The 15,257-nt window shown below is 36.5% G+C and overlaps 1 protein-coding gene across 3 annotated transcripts in view; it reads left to right on the plus strand.

Moving 5' to 3' along the window:
• The window catches only part of LOC140003103 (noelin-3-like), a 47,913-nt gene extending 32,656 nt beyond the window's left edge, over positions 1-15,257 (plus strand). The window contains exons 1-4 of one of the 3 annotated variants that reach the window (XM_072041912.1): positions 2,338-2,483; positions 7,112-7,258; positions 10,080-10,235; positions 14,093-14,883. In XM_072041912.1, the coding sequence (XP_071898013.1) occupies positions 2,364-2,483; positions 7,112-7,258; positions 10,080-10,235; positions 14,093-14,341 (672 nt within the window). In that variant the 5' untranslated portion in view covers positions 2,338-2,363 and the 3' untranslated portion in view covers positions 14,342-14,883. Of the gene's footprint in view, positions 1-2,322; positions 2,484-7,111; positions 7,259-10,079; positions 10,236-14,092 lie in introns of those variants that run through there. The other 2 variants (XM_072041913.1, XM_072041914.1) reach the window with 2 other exon arrangements.

Consider the following 15,257-nt stretch of genomic DNA (forward strand, 5'->3'; position numbering starts at 1 on the left):
TCTAATCACAACTTTTGGTAAGTATACTTTTCACAAAGGACATAATTAAACCGCAGAACTCCATATCAGTAGATGATGTGCCACCCCAAGTTACCGATGAGTTAAAAAGTGATGAGAAATTCACGGAGGAAAGCTTCCTGGAAAGGCCACTGAACACAGTTACAACCTCAGGCCTTGTAAGCACCACACTTTGCTGGAAGGCTACAGCAAGAAAAGTATTGCAGTATGTTTGCTCTCTTACGCTCCTCTATTAAGCATCTGCTGCTGGCTGTTGCTAAAAAAAGGAACTAAATGAATCAAGGAGACTGATCCAGTGCAACTCTTTTCTTTTTTTTTTTTTCCCTGGGATTTTGTTTATTTCAAACTGAACAAAAGAATCACAACGCTTTCTTATTCAAACATCAGAATTATTTGCTATTGACTCATAATCTGAAAGCAATTTGAATTCTTTGGAGAAAATGGCCCTTGTACATTATTTTGTCCCAAAAGTTTTGCCAAAATATGTGAAATAAGTCAAAATGCACACAAGTGTGTGCATTCAACATGCATCAGATAATTAAAACTACAACAGGTTTAACACTTTAACTTATCCTTTTCAGATAGATCTTTTACTTTCATGTCTATATATGTATATGGAAATTAGCAAAGAGCTTATTTTTCTGTGTAGAATCTGCATATAAACAAATAAACTCATTCTTTCAGTTTTCAAGTGCACCTCTTCAGTGAATTCAGCGTGTTTTTGTTTTGAGTACCTGAAACATTTTGCAGCTCACCTTACTGTGTGACTCCCAGAAAATATATAACGTTGGGATGCGAGAAATTTCTCTGTGAATTCATTCCATTGCTGAATCCTTGTGCCTGAAGACCCCTTGTAAGATTAGATAATAGCCCTCCACGTGGTTTTCTGTTTCTTTTTTAAAAACTAGTTTTCCGTGTGTCTTTGTTAAACAAGAGATTGAAATCATCCCAAATGAATGTTGGAAGAGAAAATTTAGCCTGACTTCGGTGTACAAGACCTAAGAATCTGAAATATTGTTTGCAGGACTGATACTACAAGTTTAAGTTTACACGTAAACTATAAGTTTATACTTACAGTAAGTATAGGAAGTTTGCATTTGTGATGGCACACTGCTCTAAAATGCAACCCTTTCCATTTTATTACAGGTTTCCTTCATACAAACTTTAAAAGTTCTTTAAGAAAAATATACTCCTTTGGACACAACTTCAGAAACAAACTAAATCCATAATTGCCTCAGGAAGCACACACAGTAGTCCATCTCTGCAAATTTTTAAGCAAGTTCTTTCTAAAATAATTGCCATTAGAAATCCCTGCTCAGCATTTCTTCTTTTTAAAATAACTCTTTAAAAAAAAAAAAAAAAAGAAAGAAAAGGAAAGCTACCTCAACACAATGATTTATATACTTTTTTCCCCCACAGTTACTAAGTTTCTGAAAAAGATTAATTGCTACTGAACCTGGAGATCAGTCTACAGCACTAGAGAACATCAGATTTAACAGCAGATAGAGCCAAGAGAAGCCTCCAAATGCTATATGAGCAACCCACAACTTATTTTCTATTCCTAACAACAGTGAATACACACTGAGTCTGCCAGCCCTGTAATGCAAAAATTTTCAGTGTAAAACATGCACAGTAAAAAAAAATAAAAACAAAACACTAAATACTATCTTAACATGTATCTTAACATGCCTTGCAAATTATAAAGTTGCCGATGTTTGTAGTTTATGTGAGATCAACAAATCAAGGGGTATTTGGGGAGGTTTCTGGGAATGCCTGCCTTTGTCTTTTCATGGGCATGCTTACAGCTCTCACCCTTCCCCTGTCCCCCGGGACAAGTATAGTTCCTGTATCATCTTTTGAAGTATACCTGAGCATATTTCTACCAAAACAGCGATGGGGAGTAGGGAGTTTTTTGTTTGTTGTTTTGTTTTCTTTGTTTCAGTTTTGTGATTGTGCTTTTGAATTTCAGACAGGATGACTAAATGTACTGTTTTAGTCCATTCTGCAAGGACTAAACTAATGAAGTGCTAATTAACTTTCCAGCACCTATAAAGAGGTAATTCACTCATCCCATCTCCCACTGTAAACTGCAATGGCTATTAGCATGTAAAGGACTGCCAAGTCCTATAATAAGTGTTACAGTCATAAATAGCAAATAAATACTGATAAGCATTGTTAGTAAGAGCAAAGAAAGAGACCAAATAAAGATAAGAGTGTTCTTAACAGATGATTCAATCTGGGTACCTTGCTCTCCTTCCCCGCTGAGGCTGTCGTGTGCTCCTCTCAGCGCCAGCCTGCACTGGGATGATAATCAGTCACTATGAAAACTCATTAGCTCCACAGCAATGAGCCCTCCACTGCTGAAGCTTGGTGCTGTTCTTAGTACCGTGGCAATGATCTCTAACTGGATGTCCCAAACTCTCCCATCTCTGGTAGGACTAAATACCACCAGACTACCCACTTCAGTAAGTAGCTGTGATGTGTTGCAATCCATCTGAATGCTGAGCAAATATAAGTGCCAGCAAAAGCTTTACTCTGTTGCCTCTCTGTGAATCTTTTTAGAGTACTAATCTTCCTATCATCACTTAATGCATGCTTCTTTTTGGGCATCATAAATCTGCACATTGGTGAGCATGTTGTGGTCTTACTATGAAAGAAAAGATTTTAAAATAGCATCCTTAAATATTTAAGAACAAATGCCTTCATCTTGAGGGTGAAATGCTAAAAATAGCACAGCAATGCCATTTCTTTTGCTTCGATATTTTGCCTGTTTACTGCTCCAGAAAAAAAAAAAATGTACTGCATTATTAAGGAAAACAGGTATCAGAAGATTTCTTTTTAATTTTTGTCTGATTAGTGCTATACATAAGCTATTGACTACAATATTCAAGGAGCCTGATCCTTTCTTATTTTTTCCTTTATTGGAGCATGGTTAAGCAAATAAATAGCTGATAAAATAAAATTGGTACTAGGAAGCTGGGTATCAGAACTTTAGAAAGGTAATTGTACAAATAACAAATATCAGCTTGTATGTTTGATGCTCATATCCAACAGCCTCTGTTAATTAAGACCTACAGAAAAGCTGTGATTAGCTATTAATGAAAAGTGTAAAAATTAAAGTAATAGTTTAGCTAGGAACACTATCCTAGTTATAAGTTATCTGTAAGTTAAACTAGAACACATTTTTTCTAGATGGTTAGTAAAACAATTTTATTATAACTGCAGTCAGATGTTTGTATGATAGTGTGTTATGTAAAAGATATAGTTAACTGTTTGTACAGTAGAGCACAATATACAGAACTTAATTTTTCAGTTGTAAATAAAAATGCATTAACTAATCAACATTTAATTAATTGAATATATGCACACAGGAAAAGCATTACTGCAGAAAGTCACTTCGTTTAGACTTTAAATACCACTACTTTAAATTTAATTATATTGTAAGAAACAATTCTTATAAGTTTTAGAGCATCAAGGTGAAAAGACAAGGAAAAGCTCCAGTTTGTTTTCTATAAATGGAGTTTATGCCCACTGACCTACAATACAGTTTGCTAGTTCTTGTGGCAATGTGATATTATAAGAAATAAGGTTCCCTATCTAATTTAAATCCAAGTTTAAGGTTGCAATTGAGTGGCAAAGAGGTGCACACTTGTTGTTGCAACATGTAGGCATATGTATATTTACACACTAATATATGATTATATATATTGTCATTTTCAAATTCCAGGTAGTGTAAACTGCCATGCCTCCCTTGGCTTCATCGGAACACTGATGTTACAAATGCCTCCTGAGTATTATTTTAGTAATGCTCTTCAAACTCAAACATTGGAGTTATATGCACATTTTGGGTTTCAAGAGGGCTAGCAGGAGTGCCTGGAGAGCTGGGGACACAAGCACAAAAACCCGATTATCTGAGCTTGGCAACATCTGCCAAGTGGAAAAAATACCATCTTCAATCAGGTGGCGTGTTGTTATAGAACTAGCACCACAACTCTGCTGCCTTTTTCTAAACTTCAGCTTCTAGCTGAGACTTTATGGCCCAGGTGCTCAGCGATGCTGTGGTCATCACTACCTGTTTTTTAATTGGCAGCAGTCAATTAAAGTTAGCTGTCAAGTTAGTGTCATCCCCTGGCAGCTTCTCTAGTGAACAGTGCTGCGCAAGCGGTTCTCCAGAAGTTCTCTCCTATACACAGCTCAAAAATTGCACATCTTGCACCAGGAAAAAAGAGCAAAACCTCCCCATCTTTATTAACATTTTCTCCTCCCCTTGCTGGAAGAAATGTAGGGTCAGGGGAAAGACCCCCCTCTTCAGCAACGTTTCACTCCCAGGACCAAAATCCTACGACTGACAAGTATTGTTCTATTTAAGCACTGATACTGAGTATACGTGTTTCCATTTGCCCAATTACTAGTAACAATGGAGGCAGCTATAGCAGCTTTATCAGAATGTGAGTGCAAGTGAAAAAAATTAATCTTTGTAAGGTAAGTAAAGTGACTGTAACTCAGCAGCCTGCCAAGGCAGATTAATATGGCTCTTTGTAGAGACTCTTCTGTTTTCCCCAGATTTCCAAGAACTAGAATGATTTGTCTTCATTGCTGCTGTTCACCACTCGTTATTTCTTTTCTCGTTTGTTGACTAAGGCCTGTCAGCAGTAAGCCTGCGTTTGGAGACTAGATTCAGCAGCTTTCAAAAGGTTTTGATGCATTCTAGCTCTTTCCATGTGGCACAGCAGTTTCTGCTTGAGATAGGCATTAAATGACAAAGAAAATTAAAAAAAAAAAAAAAAAGAGAGAGAGAAAAAAAAAGCTAAGTGCACCTACCTGCACATGCTTATTTTTCTCTGTAATTATTCGTATTACCCATCCTAGTTAACAAAGGTACCCCAATAGCATGCACACAGGTAACAAAGAATACCAGAAAAAAAAATGTAGCCCACACTGGAGCTGGTGTCTCAGCACTCATTTCTGCATGGGCAGCCCATCACAACGCATTCATATTATGCCTGAAGGTCTTTCACTGTGAAAAATATTTTCCCAAATAGCTACTGCATTTTTTATTTTTTTTTAAATCAAGATATACGTTAAGTGCCATAAGAAAATATCAGCCAAATTAATCAATAAACATTATTTTCTCAGACAAAACACACCAATACATATTGTTAGCATATACAAATACCTTTGACAACACAGCGTGGACTGTAATTGCTTTACTACAGACCATGCACAATCCTGCTATCGCATCCATTCTCAACTGCAGAGAACTCTATTCACTTGAATGCAGTAAAATCTGTTGCTATCAACCAAAAATAGCAGGTATCGCAAATATCACAGTTTATTCATAAACTATACGGAGTATTTCTGTTCTGTAGGAATTATAATTGCAAGCTTTAGGCTCCTGAACTTCAACAAGAGGTTGCTCTTGTATGGGCACACTGGGCAGCCTTTCTACAGAGCAGCATGGAAACTTGTGAACAGAGCTTACACTTCAAAGGGTCACCAGCTATAAGGTTTCAATTGTTCTAGCTTGCCATTTTAGTAGCTGCTCAAATCTAATTTAAATTATCTCTCCAGTTGTAAGTTTGGTTAGATTTTATTCTTCTCCATGTGTTAAACTAGATCACCTGTGCCCTAAAAATTAAGGCTGCAAGAGCACAACAATTTAGCACTGACCTTTGGATATGCCTTTCTGTCAAACCCAGGTTTGACTGTCCTCTGTTTAGTCATCTACGCTATGATACCTTATTCTTCCTTCCAAAACAAGGGAACAATACAGTTCTGAATTGTTTTAGTTAACTCCACAGTAAAAGAGGTCACTGCTGTCTTCAATGACTTCTTCAAAATAGACACTGTGGGGGACAAAAAGTCTATGCTCTTCTCTAACATTGCGCTGATACTCAGAAAAATATTGCTACCTTCCCGTCTGACCTCAGTCTACAGAGATACTGCACCTTTTCTGAGGCACGGAACTATGCAACTTACTCCTCACTAAGCATCAATATCAAAGCTTGCCAATTTTAACAATCACTCTTTGTGCTGACACCGAGTAGAATTTCAGAATAAAATTAATTTATTCCAACTTTATCCAGACCAAAAATATTTCAGTGTCATCCATTAGCAACTGCACTGTAAAATTCAGCAGCCAATATAGTATTATTAGAAAAGAATAATGCAGAATATTAGCTTGAAATTACAGCCTGAAAACAGTCAAAATATTTCTGGTGCCAATTAGTTTTCATTCCCTCACCTGAATTTGTTCGATCATCTGATTATGGTGCTTTGTCTCGTTCTGATCTTGTGCATTTCTATAAATCCCATTAAGCAGACAGTTACCTACTCTTGCAAGGTATCACATGAGTTTTAAAGGCAGTGTAGTGTTGGCCTGCTCTGAAATACAGTTTTTTACTTTGCTCTTGTTTGTGGTGGTGGTTGCTGAAAAAGAACAGGTTCGGAATTCCTAAAATTCTGTGCCAGTAAAGGACAGTGTGATGCCTTTCCTGCCCTGTGCCATGCCTGCCATCACCCCCGATCATCTAAACTAACCTAGTACTTTTCAGTACTGCCCCTGTCTTCCCTTTGGTGTACGTGTAGCTGAAGTCAACCAAGAAGAGTTTTCTGTGCTGCAAACCTGCTAACACACCTCCAGAACCGCTTCCCAGCCAATTCCCTATTGCGTGAGTCACACAGACTGTGCTTTCTCTTTGGGATTTTGTATTTGTTCTTTTCTGTCTTTGTTGTTTCCATTAGTCTAAAGTAAAAGTCATTCAAGCTGAAAGGACATATTTGTTCTCTGTTAATGAAAAGCCTTACCGTCCCTCTGCAAAGAATTACATCAACCACTTGTGCTGAATCACTAACAGGAAACTGCTCTCACCCACACTGGAAACAATGCTCAGAGACTCTGCTGCAGATGTGCAACATGGCAAAACTGTGCAAAATCACCAGCCTAATTAGTTAAGAGGATAATGAGTGATGACTAGGAGGAACCTCACTGCAAATATATAATGCAAACAATAAAGAAAAATAGGTGGTGTTTTCAAACAGCAATTAAATCTATTCTGTTCCCTTTATTTTTATTGTTGTTGTTGTGTTACAGACTCAGATTAGCCCCAAGGAAGGGTGGCAAGTTTATAGTTCAGCCCAGGATCCTGATGGCCGTTGCATTTGTACTGTTGTTGCACCTGAACAAAACCTATGTTCAAGAGATGCCAAGAGCAGACAACTTAGACAGCTGCTAGAGAAGGTAAGTCTTCCCAATGAATTTCTCCTTTTGATCACTGAACTTCCCTGGAAATCCACTCCTGCCTCTCTAAGTTTAATATATAATGGTGCCCTGAAGCGTTATCTATAAAAACATTCCTTCAGGGTATATCCCCTACCTGTGTTTTCACCACTTATCGTAATTTGTCTGTTTCCCTCATAGCACACCTCTGTCAACCCAAGCCACTTATCTAGCAAACTGAAGTTGCGTTTTCTCTTGCTCATTCCCCAAACCCTTTCTTACACACATACAGGACTGACTTTCCCTGTGTCAAAACAGTTACAAATCCCACCTTAAACTTCCTCGTTGTTGTGGGATTTAAACTACAGCTCCTGCTTCAAACATGTAAGTCTCTTGAAGGTCATTCCTTGTCTCTTATCAGCAAATAATGAGATACAGACATGACAGCACCATCAAAGCAGACCGTACAGATGAGAAACAATTCTAAGTTATTTTTATTTCTTATTTCCTCAGTTAATACTATTTATTTCATTCTCCGGTGGTGCAAATTTTGTCTAAACAACCCAATTCTTATTCCCACTATTATCCACTCTTGTTTATATATTAAAATTGGTAAACTGTTATTTTGTATGAACCGAAAAAAACACTGCAACCATGAAAACACAAACTATTATTCTGCATTCCCTGTGTAGGTAACCAAGTTTATAGTTACTGTGTAACAGCTAGTAGTTCATACCCTGAGGGACTGAGACAGAGCATTTGAACAGCAACAGCAGAAAGCAACATAAAATGTAGACCCCCCCCAAAAAAATGCATTTTTCAGCATACAATTTTCAGTATTTTTTCAGCTATAGAAAAATCACTCCAATGCTAAATCCAGCAGATGTTCCCTTCATAAACCTCCATGAACTTCAGGAGGGACTTAATTTCAGTTTTTGACAGAGTCCATAGCATGACATGTAACTAAGTAGTTTTAGAAACTTCCCAAAAACAATCCCTTTCTCAGAAGAAAGTTTTTCAACTTATGTAAAATGTAAAGGAGAAAAGTAGAAATGTAGAAAGTAGAAATGTAAAGGAGATGGGAGGACAGGCAGTCATGTTTGCTCCTGATACCCATCTTCAGTTATTTCTCCTTGCCCTCTCCTCCACAGAATATATTAACAGGTTTTAATGAGCTATTTTTCCATCTCAGGGTCCCAAGGAAATAAAACATCAGAATTTTTCCAAGCTAAATACGTTGGTGAGGGTAGAGTCTCCTAGAATGGGGTTCACACCACCTTCATATTGTTCCAAAACTGATAAAAATCCCAGCCAAACTCAATTAGTTGGCTTTCCACTTACCATCTATGACAGGAGGTAGGAACGATCAAAATTCAGGATAAGACCTAATTCAGTAAACGTGTTAGCTATGACCGCCAAACAGCCAGTAATTTTTAAGCCTAATTAATGTTTTTCATCTTTAACAACAAGCCTGCCCTCTTACTCACCATTCCTACAGATTTCATGGTACTCAGCAGATGCAGCTTGAGAACAGGTACAAAATGAAGTCACAGAGAAAAACCTGTGGCTTTGTGTGTCAACAAAAATACCTACAGACCTGTGGACCATGTGTGTCACCACAAAACCGAAGAACTACTTGCTTGCTCAACAGTTGGAAAGCAAAGAAGAAATAAAAACGTTACTTTTTCACTTAAAAATACTTCTAGGAACTGCCAATGGTAACCGTCCAAAAGCTGATTTGTACTATTTTAAGTATATATTTTTCTGAATCCCCGCAGTCTGTAGGTTACAACATATTAATTTCAAATACAAATATTAGTTTAAATTTTACATGCTCTTGCAGACAACAGGAGTACTGCTACTTTTGTGGTTTATTAGGAAGGTCAATTTTTTTTTTTGAGACAAAACTTCAATACAGCACTTAATATTCTTTTTTTTTTTTTTCATAGTCCACTTTTTTCCCGTTTTAGTGGACGGAACACTTACTGTCAAATAATAACTGCATTTGCAAAATGTGTCATGTTTATGACTGGGAAAAACATTGCTTTTATAATAGGCACTGCTAGATAATTATAATTATCTATATATAGATATATATATCCATATATATTATATAGATATATAATTAACTCCAGATGAAAAGTCCTTGCCTCATTTTAGTGAAAGTGCTAAATGAGGTCACTTGCAGTACTACAGTTTCCTGAACAGTCACTTATCTATAAAAAATGATTTTCTACTATTAAAACAATTGGCTGAAGTTTCTAATTTTATACTTGTAAAACCACAAGCAAATCCCAATTTAATGATGGCCCCATCCCAGCTTATCTCTGGACAGTCTCATGTATTCCTTATAGTGAATTATTATACCAATGCCTACTAGGTATGAAAATCACACTCTTCGTAACAGCCCAGAAATTTTCTCCTAATCTTAGTCCTGTTCCTCAAGTGGAGGAGGAAACACATGGTGCATGGAGCATCCTGAAGAACAGGCAGCATCTACTACAAAAGACAAAGTAGCCTCTAACAATTAACAGCATTTTTCCAGCCCATTGAAAATGGTGCTGAAAGGATCCCCCTCTCTACCTCAAAGAAACTATCCAAATACTCTGTGGCTCTAAGATCTCAGTCCCGCTAGCCCTCTGTTAGCGCTGTTCCCCAATTTTTGTACTGTCATGCAGTTATGGAATTTAAAACCTATACTGTGGTATAAATGGCTCACAGCTAAAGCCTTGACATAAGTACATTTTATTGCCTGACATTTAACTATCTGAGCAGGGAAAAAAAAAAAAAAAAAAAAGTAAAGCAACAAAAAGTGCATTTAGAGAGTGTTCTTCTTTAACAGGTTCAGAATATGTCCCAATCTATTGAAGTTTTAAATCTACGGACTCAGAGGGATTTCCAGTATGTTTTAAAAATGGAAACACAAATGAAAGGGCTGAAGGCCAAGTTTCGGCAAATTGAAGATGATCGGAAGACATTAATGACAAAGCATTTTCAAGTAGGTTTTATTTTAACAATAACTTTGAAAGCCTGCTGGAAGCGATGTACTAAGCAGCAATGCATGGACTGCTAAGATCTCAGCTTGAAATGTTCATACAAGAGCAACATTAAAATGAAAAGCGTAATAAGATTTCCTTTATGATAATAATCTTTTGCTCTGTTCAATTTAATTGTACTAGGAAGTAACCATTAATTATTAAGATATTGGAGATATGTCACTAGAAACAGATTCCTGTTTTTCCTGTATCATTGTGCATGTCATACTGAGAAATTTATATTCATTCAAGCTCCAGTGATAAATGGGCAGATCCAATGGAATTAATAGCAAGTAACTAGAGAGTTCTGCACTTTTACTGCTGCCTGACATTCACTGCAGTTGAAGGGAAGAAAGCCTATAATAAATCAGGTTGTTGTAATTTTTATCCAGTAGAATTAAGATCTAATTTCGTGTCTGAAGGTTTGCTATTCTGAGTTTGGGATAGGGGAGGAGGGCAATCATTCCCAGTCGCATCTGTATGATTAAAAAAAGACTTCTAAGGAATTTTAATGACAAGAAAAAAACACAAGCCAATCTTTTTGTGAGGAAGGAGAGTTGCAAAGATTACAAAACAGCTTTGTGTATTCTGAGAGGAAAAAAAAAAAAAAACAAAACACCTATTTGAAGTACTTTTAAGGAGAAAAATTTACAAAAACATAGTTAAGTTCTTCAAATATCAAGTCTGATAAACAGTATTTCAGGTTGCAAGACAGCAAGGTAGAATCTAAAAAATATATTACAAAGCTTACATTAACAAAATTTATATTTAAACCCTTCATGAAACACAAAATGGACATACTTTTCTAATCAGCATTAAAGTTACATACCTAAACAATTACATAGCTAATTTATTTTCCAGAGACACTGAATATTCTGGACTTAATAGCATCAGGAATTAAATACTTTAATGATCTGACTACCAAACATTATTCTTTGTCATCACTCTTCATATAGGAGGCTGAACACATTCTTCTAGTAATTTTCAGGTAGTAAAGCTCTGCAATTTTTCCTTTTATCACTCATTGCTACAACACATTTCTATAATGCCATTATATATTCTTTATCCTCATAATAGTTTTTCTTGAACAAAATATCAAAATTTGACTGTCTGATATGTGATGTCAAAGGTAGCAGACTCCTGCAGTATTCTAACCTTTTAAATATTCAGCATTTATATTGGTCAGACATTTAACCTCAGTTTGATAGTTTGCCAGGAGCATAAAGCAGATTTCCAGCCAATCAAATGATAGAGGAATTTAGAAGGTCAACATCACACAACATGCTGCTGGCTTTCTGAAATTCAGCCTACTAAAATTCCAGTGCTTTATCTTACCTGAGACACAGGAACTTCTTGATATAACAAAACCCCTCACACCAGCAGGTGCAAAGCACCAGAATATGCCTACCACCCATTCATTTTGCAGTACAATTTAGTTCCTGTGCCACGGATCACAGCAACAAGTTAGGAACGTCAGCAAACACTATGGTTTTGGTTTTGTTTTGTTTTTCATGAAAACGCCAAAAACATCTTTATATCATTTACTGAAGCGGGATGTTTTATGCTATGGTTCCATGTTTCTGAGAGCCAAATAGAACAAATTTGATCCAGGTCACACTTGAGAATATGGTCATATTTCTGTCAAATCAGCATTCATGCCAGGCAAAAGATATTTGGTCCCCCCCAAAAAAGTTACAGCAGTTTGCTCAAATGATACCTCATCTGACATAAATTCTGTCAGGAATAAGTTACCTCCACTAATTCTCCTAAACTCATCATCTTGCTGAGTTTTGTTTTTCCATCCATGATTTACCCATGATTTTTGACTGCTTACTGCCCCTAGAACCAAAGCCTAAGTTCATCATTTCAAAATCAAATATAAACTTTTGGCTTTTTGTGCATTCCACATCACAAAACCTAGTCTCGTTATCAAGAAAGACACAACTGTTTGTTTTTTACAGATATATTAGGCTCAAGATGAATTTTTAATAAGGATAGTCAAATAAAAAATAGTTTTAACTGTAGACAAAAACTCTTCATTTCTTCCTGTCCACCTCAATAATTCTGCTAATATTCTATAATTGGAAGACCCTTTGAGAACAGAGCCAAAGATACAAAGAAAACTTCTGATGGTTTCTAATCCATTTATAACAACATATCTCTTTGTAATTTAAAATGCCACTTCCTAGATATTAAGATAACCTGCATGCAAACTATTCTTTCCAACTCCACATATAGGCCTTTATTTTGAGCAAATAATAATTCCAATATGAAAACCATTGTTAAAACTGCATGGATGAGCTGAGCACTGAAGAGACGTAAAACTCTCAAGCTGTTCTAGAACACGTTTGAGAGGTAAAAACTCAGAGGCAGATCTTCAAGCAAATCTAATGCCAACCCTGACTATCAGCTTCTTTCACATCTCCTCAGTAGAAAAGCATTCTGTTTGACATTATGTTATTTATTTTGAAAATGTTTTACCATGCTTATTGCATCCATTTATACGAGTGATGTAACAAACTGTACGTATCTCCGTGCATCTCATTGACTATACTAACTAATGACCACATTTGCTTCTGCACCTCTTCTTTGTGCTTGGGCATCCATTTAGTTCTCTTCTGCTTTCCCTTTTAATCTGCTGACTATTCCATCTATTCCTTCAGGACTCCATTTTCTAATCTCTTCAATAGCCTCTCCCTGTGTGTCCTCATCCATTCTCAGTCTCTACTATCACCTAATATTAGTGCCTAACAAGTCTCTATTTCCACCCTTTTTCTTGTTTTGTCCAGGCTTGCATCTCCTCATGCCTCTGGCATTTGCTCACAGAAGTCCTGCTGTTTTCTCAAAATATAAACAGATATGCAAATCAAGGGCAAACCTACAAGCTTTTCATAAAGCAAAACCTTTTGATTGCAAGGATTATTGAGGTTATCTACAGAAAAAAAATAATAATAAAATAAAAATAAAAAGAAAGAAAAAAATAACCTAAATCTAGACTAATTTAGTAAAGATTAAGTTTACTGCATTTAAAAGAATTATTACAAAAACAAAATATAAGCAGTCTTTATAAGTTACAAAGAGAAATTCTCAATGTACATGACAAAAGTCTGAGAAAGGGGCAACCAAGAATTCCCAAGTGGAGCCTTGCTTTCCTTAATTGATATTTAGGAACAGGAGTGGTGACAAAATACCAATTGCACATAGCAATAAAATGATTTGCTACAGTCCAGAACAAAGAACGCCTGAGGAAGTTCAAAGGCACCTAGTGATGTAGAAGTACCACAAGTACAAAACAGTTTAAGAACCATGGATTTTTCACTTCAGAAGAAAGAGGTATATATCACTGTGTCCAGATCAGAACTAAACAGGGTCCAACAGATATTTAGGAAAAAATGAACTCAGTATTTCTAAGGAGTGAAATAAAAATGAACAGCTTACCCACTATAGATCAGGTGTGATGTTTTTGACTGTCACCAGGTGTTCAGGTCTAATCGCCTTTTCTCAGGAAGATACAGTCCATGGGGGTTTATATCCTCTGGATGGAAAGTCAGACCCTCAACAGGTCTGGTTCAGATCACTGGAAGGTAATCATATACCTCAGTAGAAATAAACTATCATCTCACACATTTTGTCTACTGCTTACTGCCATTAATTCTGAGATTTCTAAGACTTTCACAGTACACTGAAATAATAGCTCTAACTAAAATCAATAGTCATTTTTGAGTCATTTTAATAATCAGGCATAAATATTACATAACAGGGAATAAGAGGATTTAATTCCTTTAAACTGCTCTAATACGCATTTGATTACCTTTAACAGGAGTTGAAAGAAAAGATGGATGAGCTCCTGCCACTGATCCCAGTTCTGGAACAATACAAAACTGATGCCAAACTAATCACCCAGTTCAAGGAAGAAATTAGGAATCTGTCTACTGTACTCACTGGGATTCAAGAAGAGATTGGTGCTTATGACTATGAGGAACTACACCAGCGGGTGCTCAGTTTAGAAACCAGGCTTCGAGACTGCATGAAAAAGCTCAGTAAGTTTACTGTTTCTTGTCAGATTTGATCCCACAGCTGTACATTTTTGGTTTTCTCTATAGCAGGATGAAGTTTTCTTTTTTGATGAAAGTCTGAGCTATATTCAGGAAAATTAAGAAAACATTTAGGAAAAAATTCTTCACCAAAAGGGTTGTGAAGCATTGGAACATGCTGGCCAGGGTAGTAGTTGAGTCACCATCCCTGAAGGTATTCAAAAAATGTGTAGATGTGGTGCTTACTGGCATGGTTTAACGGTGGACTTGGTAGTGCTAGGTAAAAGGTTAGACTAGATGATCTTAGAGGGCTTTTCCAATCTCAATGACTCTCTAATTCCATACTCTGATCTGTGCTACCCTAAAAAATGTCAAGAGTAACTCCTCTTAAGGTTAGTCATACCCCTCAAAATTTGCGCCAACGTATTTTAGATAATTACCTACCCTACTTTATACAAAAGGAACTGAGATGGAAAATTATAAAAGATAGCAACTTTAAATCTAAGAGACTTACAACTCATTGGGGAGATACAAAGGTTCTTTCTAAAAAGTTCAGACGGGCTTTTCTATTTAAGTCATTTTTGGTTAATCAGTGTGAAAAAAACAATAGTCAGAAGTAGACTGGAATCAGTTTGGCACTGTCCATGATACAAATCTTGCTATGACACCTGAGAGCCCACTCCAACTGCACTGTCTTTAGACCTGTAATACCAGCATTAAGACAGATATGCCACTTTCCCATCTGGAACACAACAAAATTAGCATTATATCTAATTTAGTGGAGTGAAGCATGATTTTTTTTTTTGAAAACACAGCAAAAATCCATCATGAGCACTGCACTAGATTTACATCAGGCAGCCTCCATCTTTATTGCTCATGTTGCTGGCTTTTGTTAGAAAAAGTTGATGTTCAGCATCTCCAAAAATCAGCACTAGCTCAGTATTAGCTACC

Source organism: Anas platyrhynchos, chromosome 8 (genome assembly GCF_047663525.1).
Source record: "Anas platyrhynchos isolate ZD024472 breed Pekin duck chromosome 8, IASCAAS_PekinDuck_T2T, whole genome shotgun sequence".
NCBI lineage: Eukaryota > Metazoa > Chordata > Aves > Anseriformes > Anatidae > Anas > Anas platyrhynchos.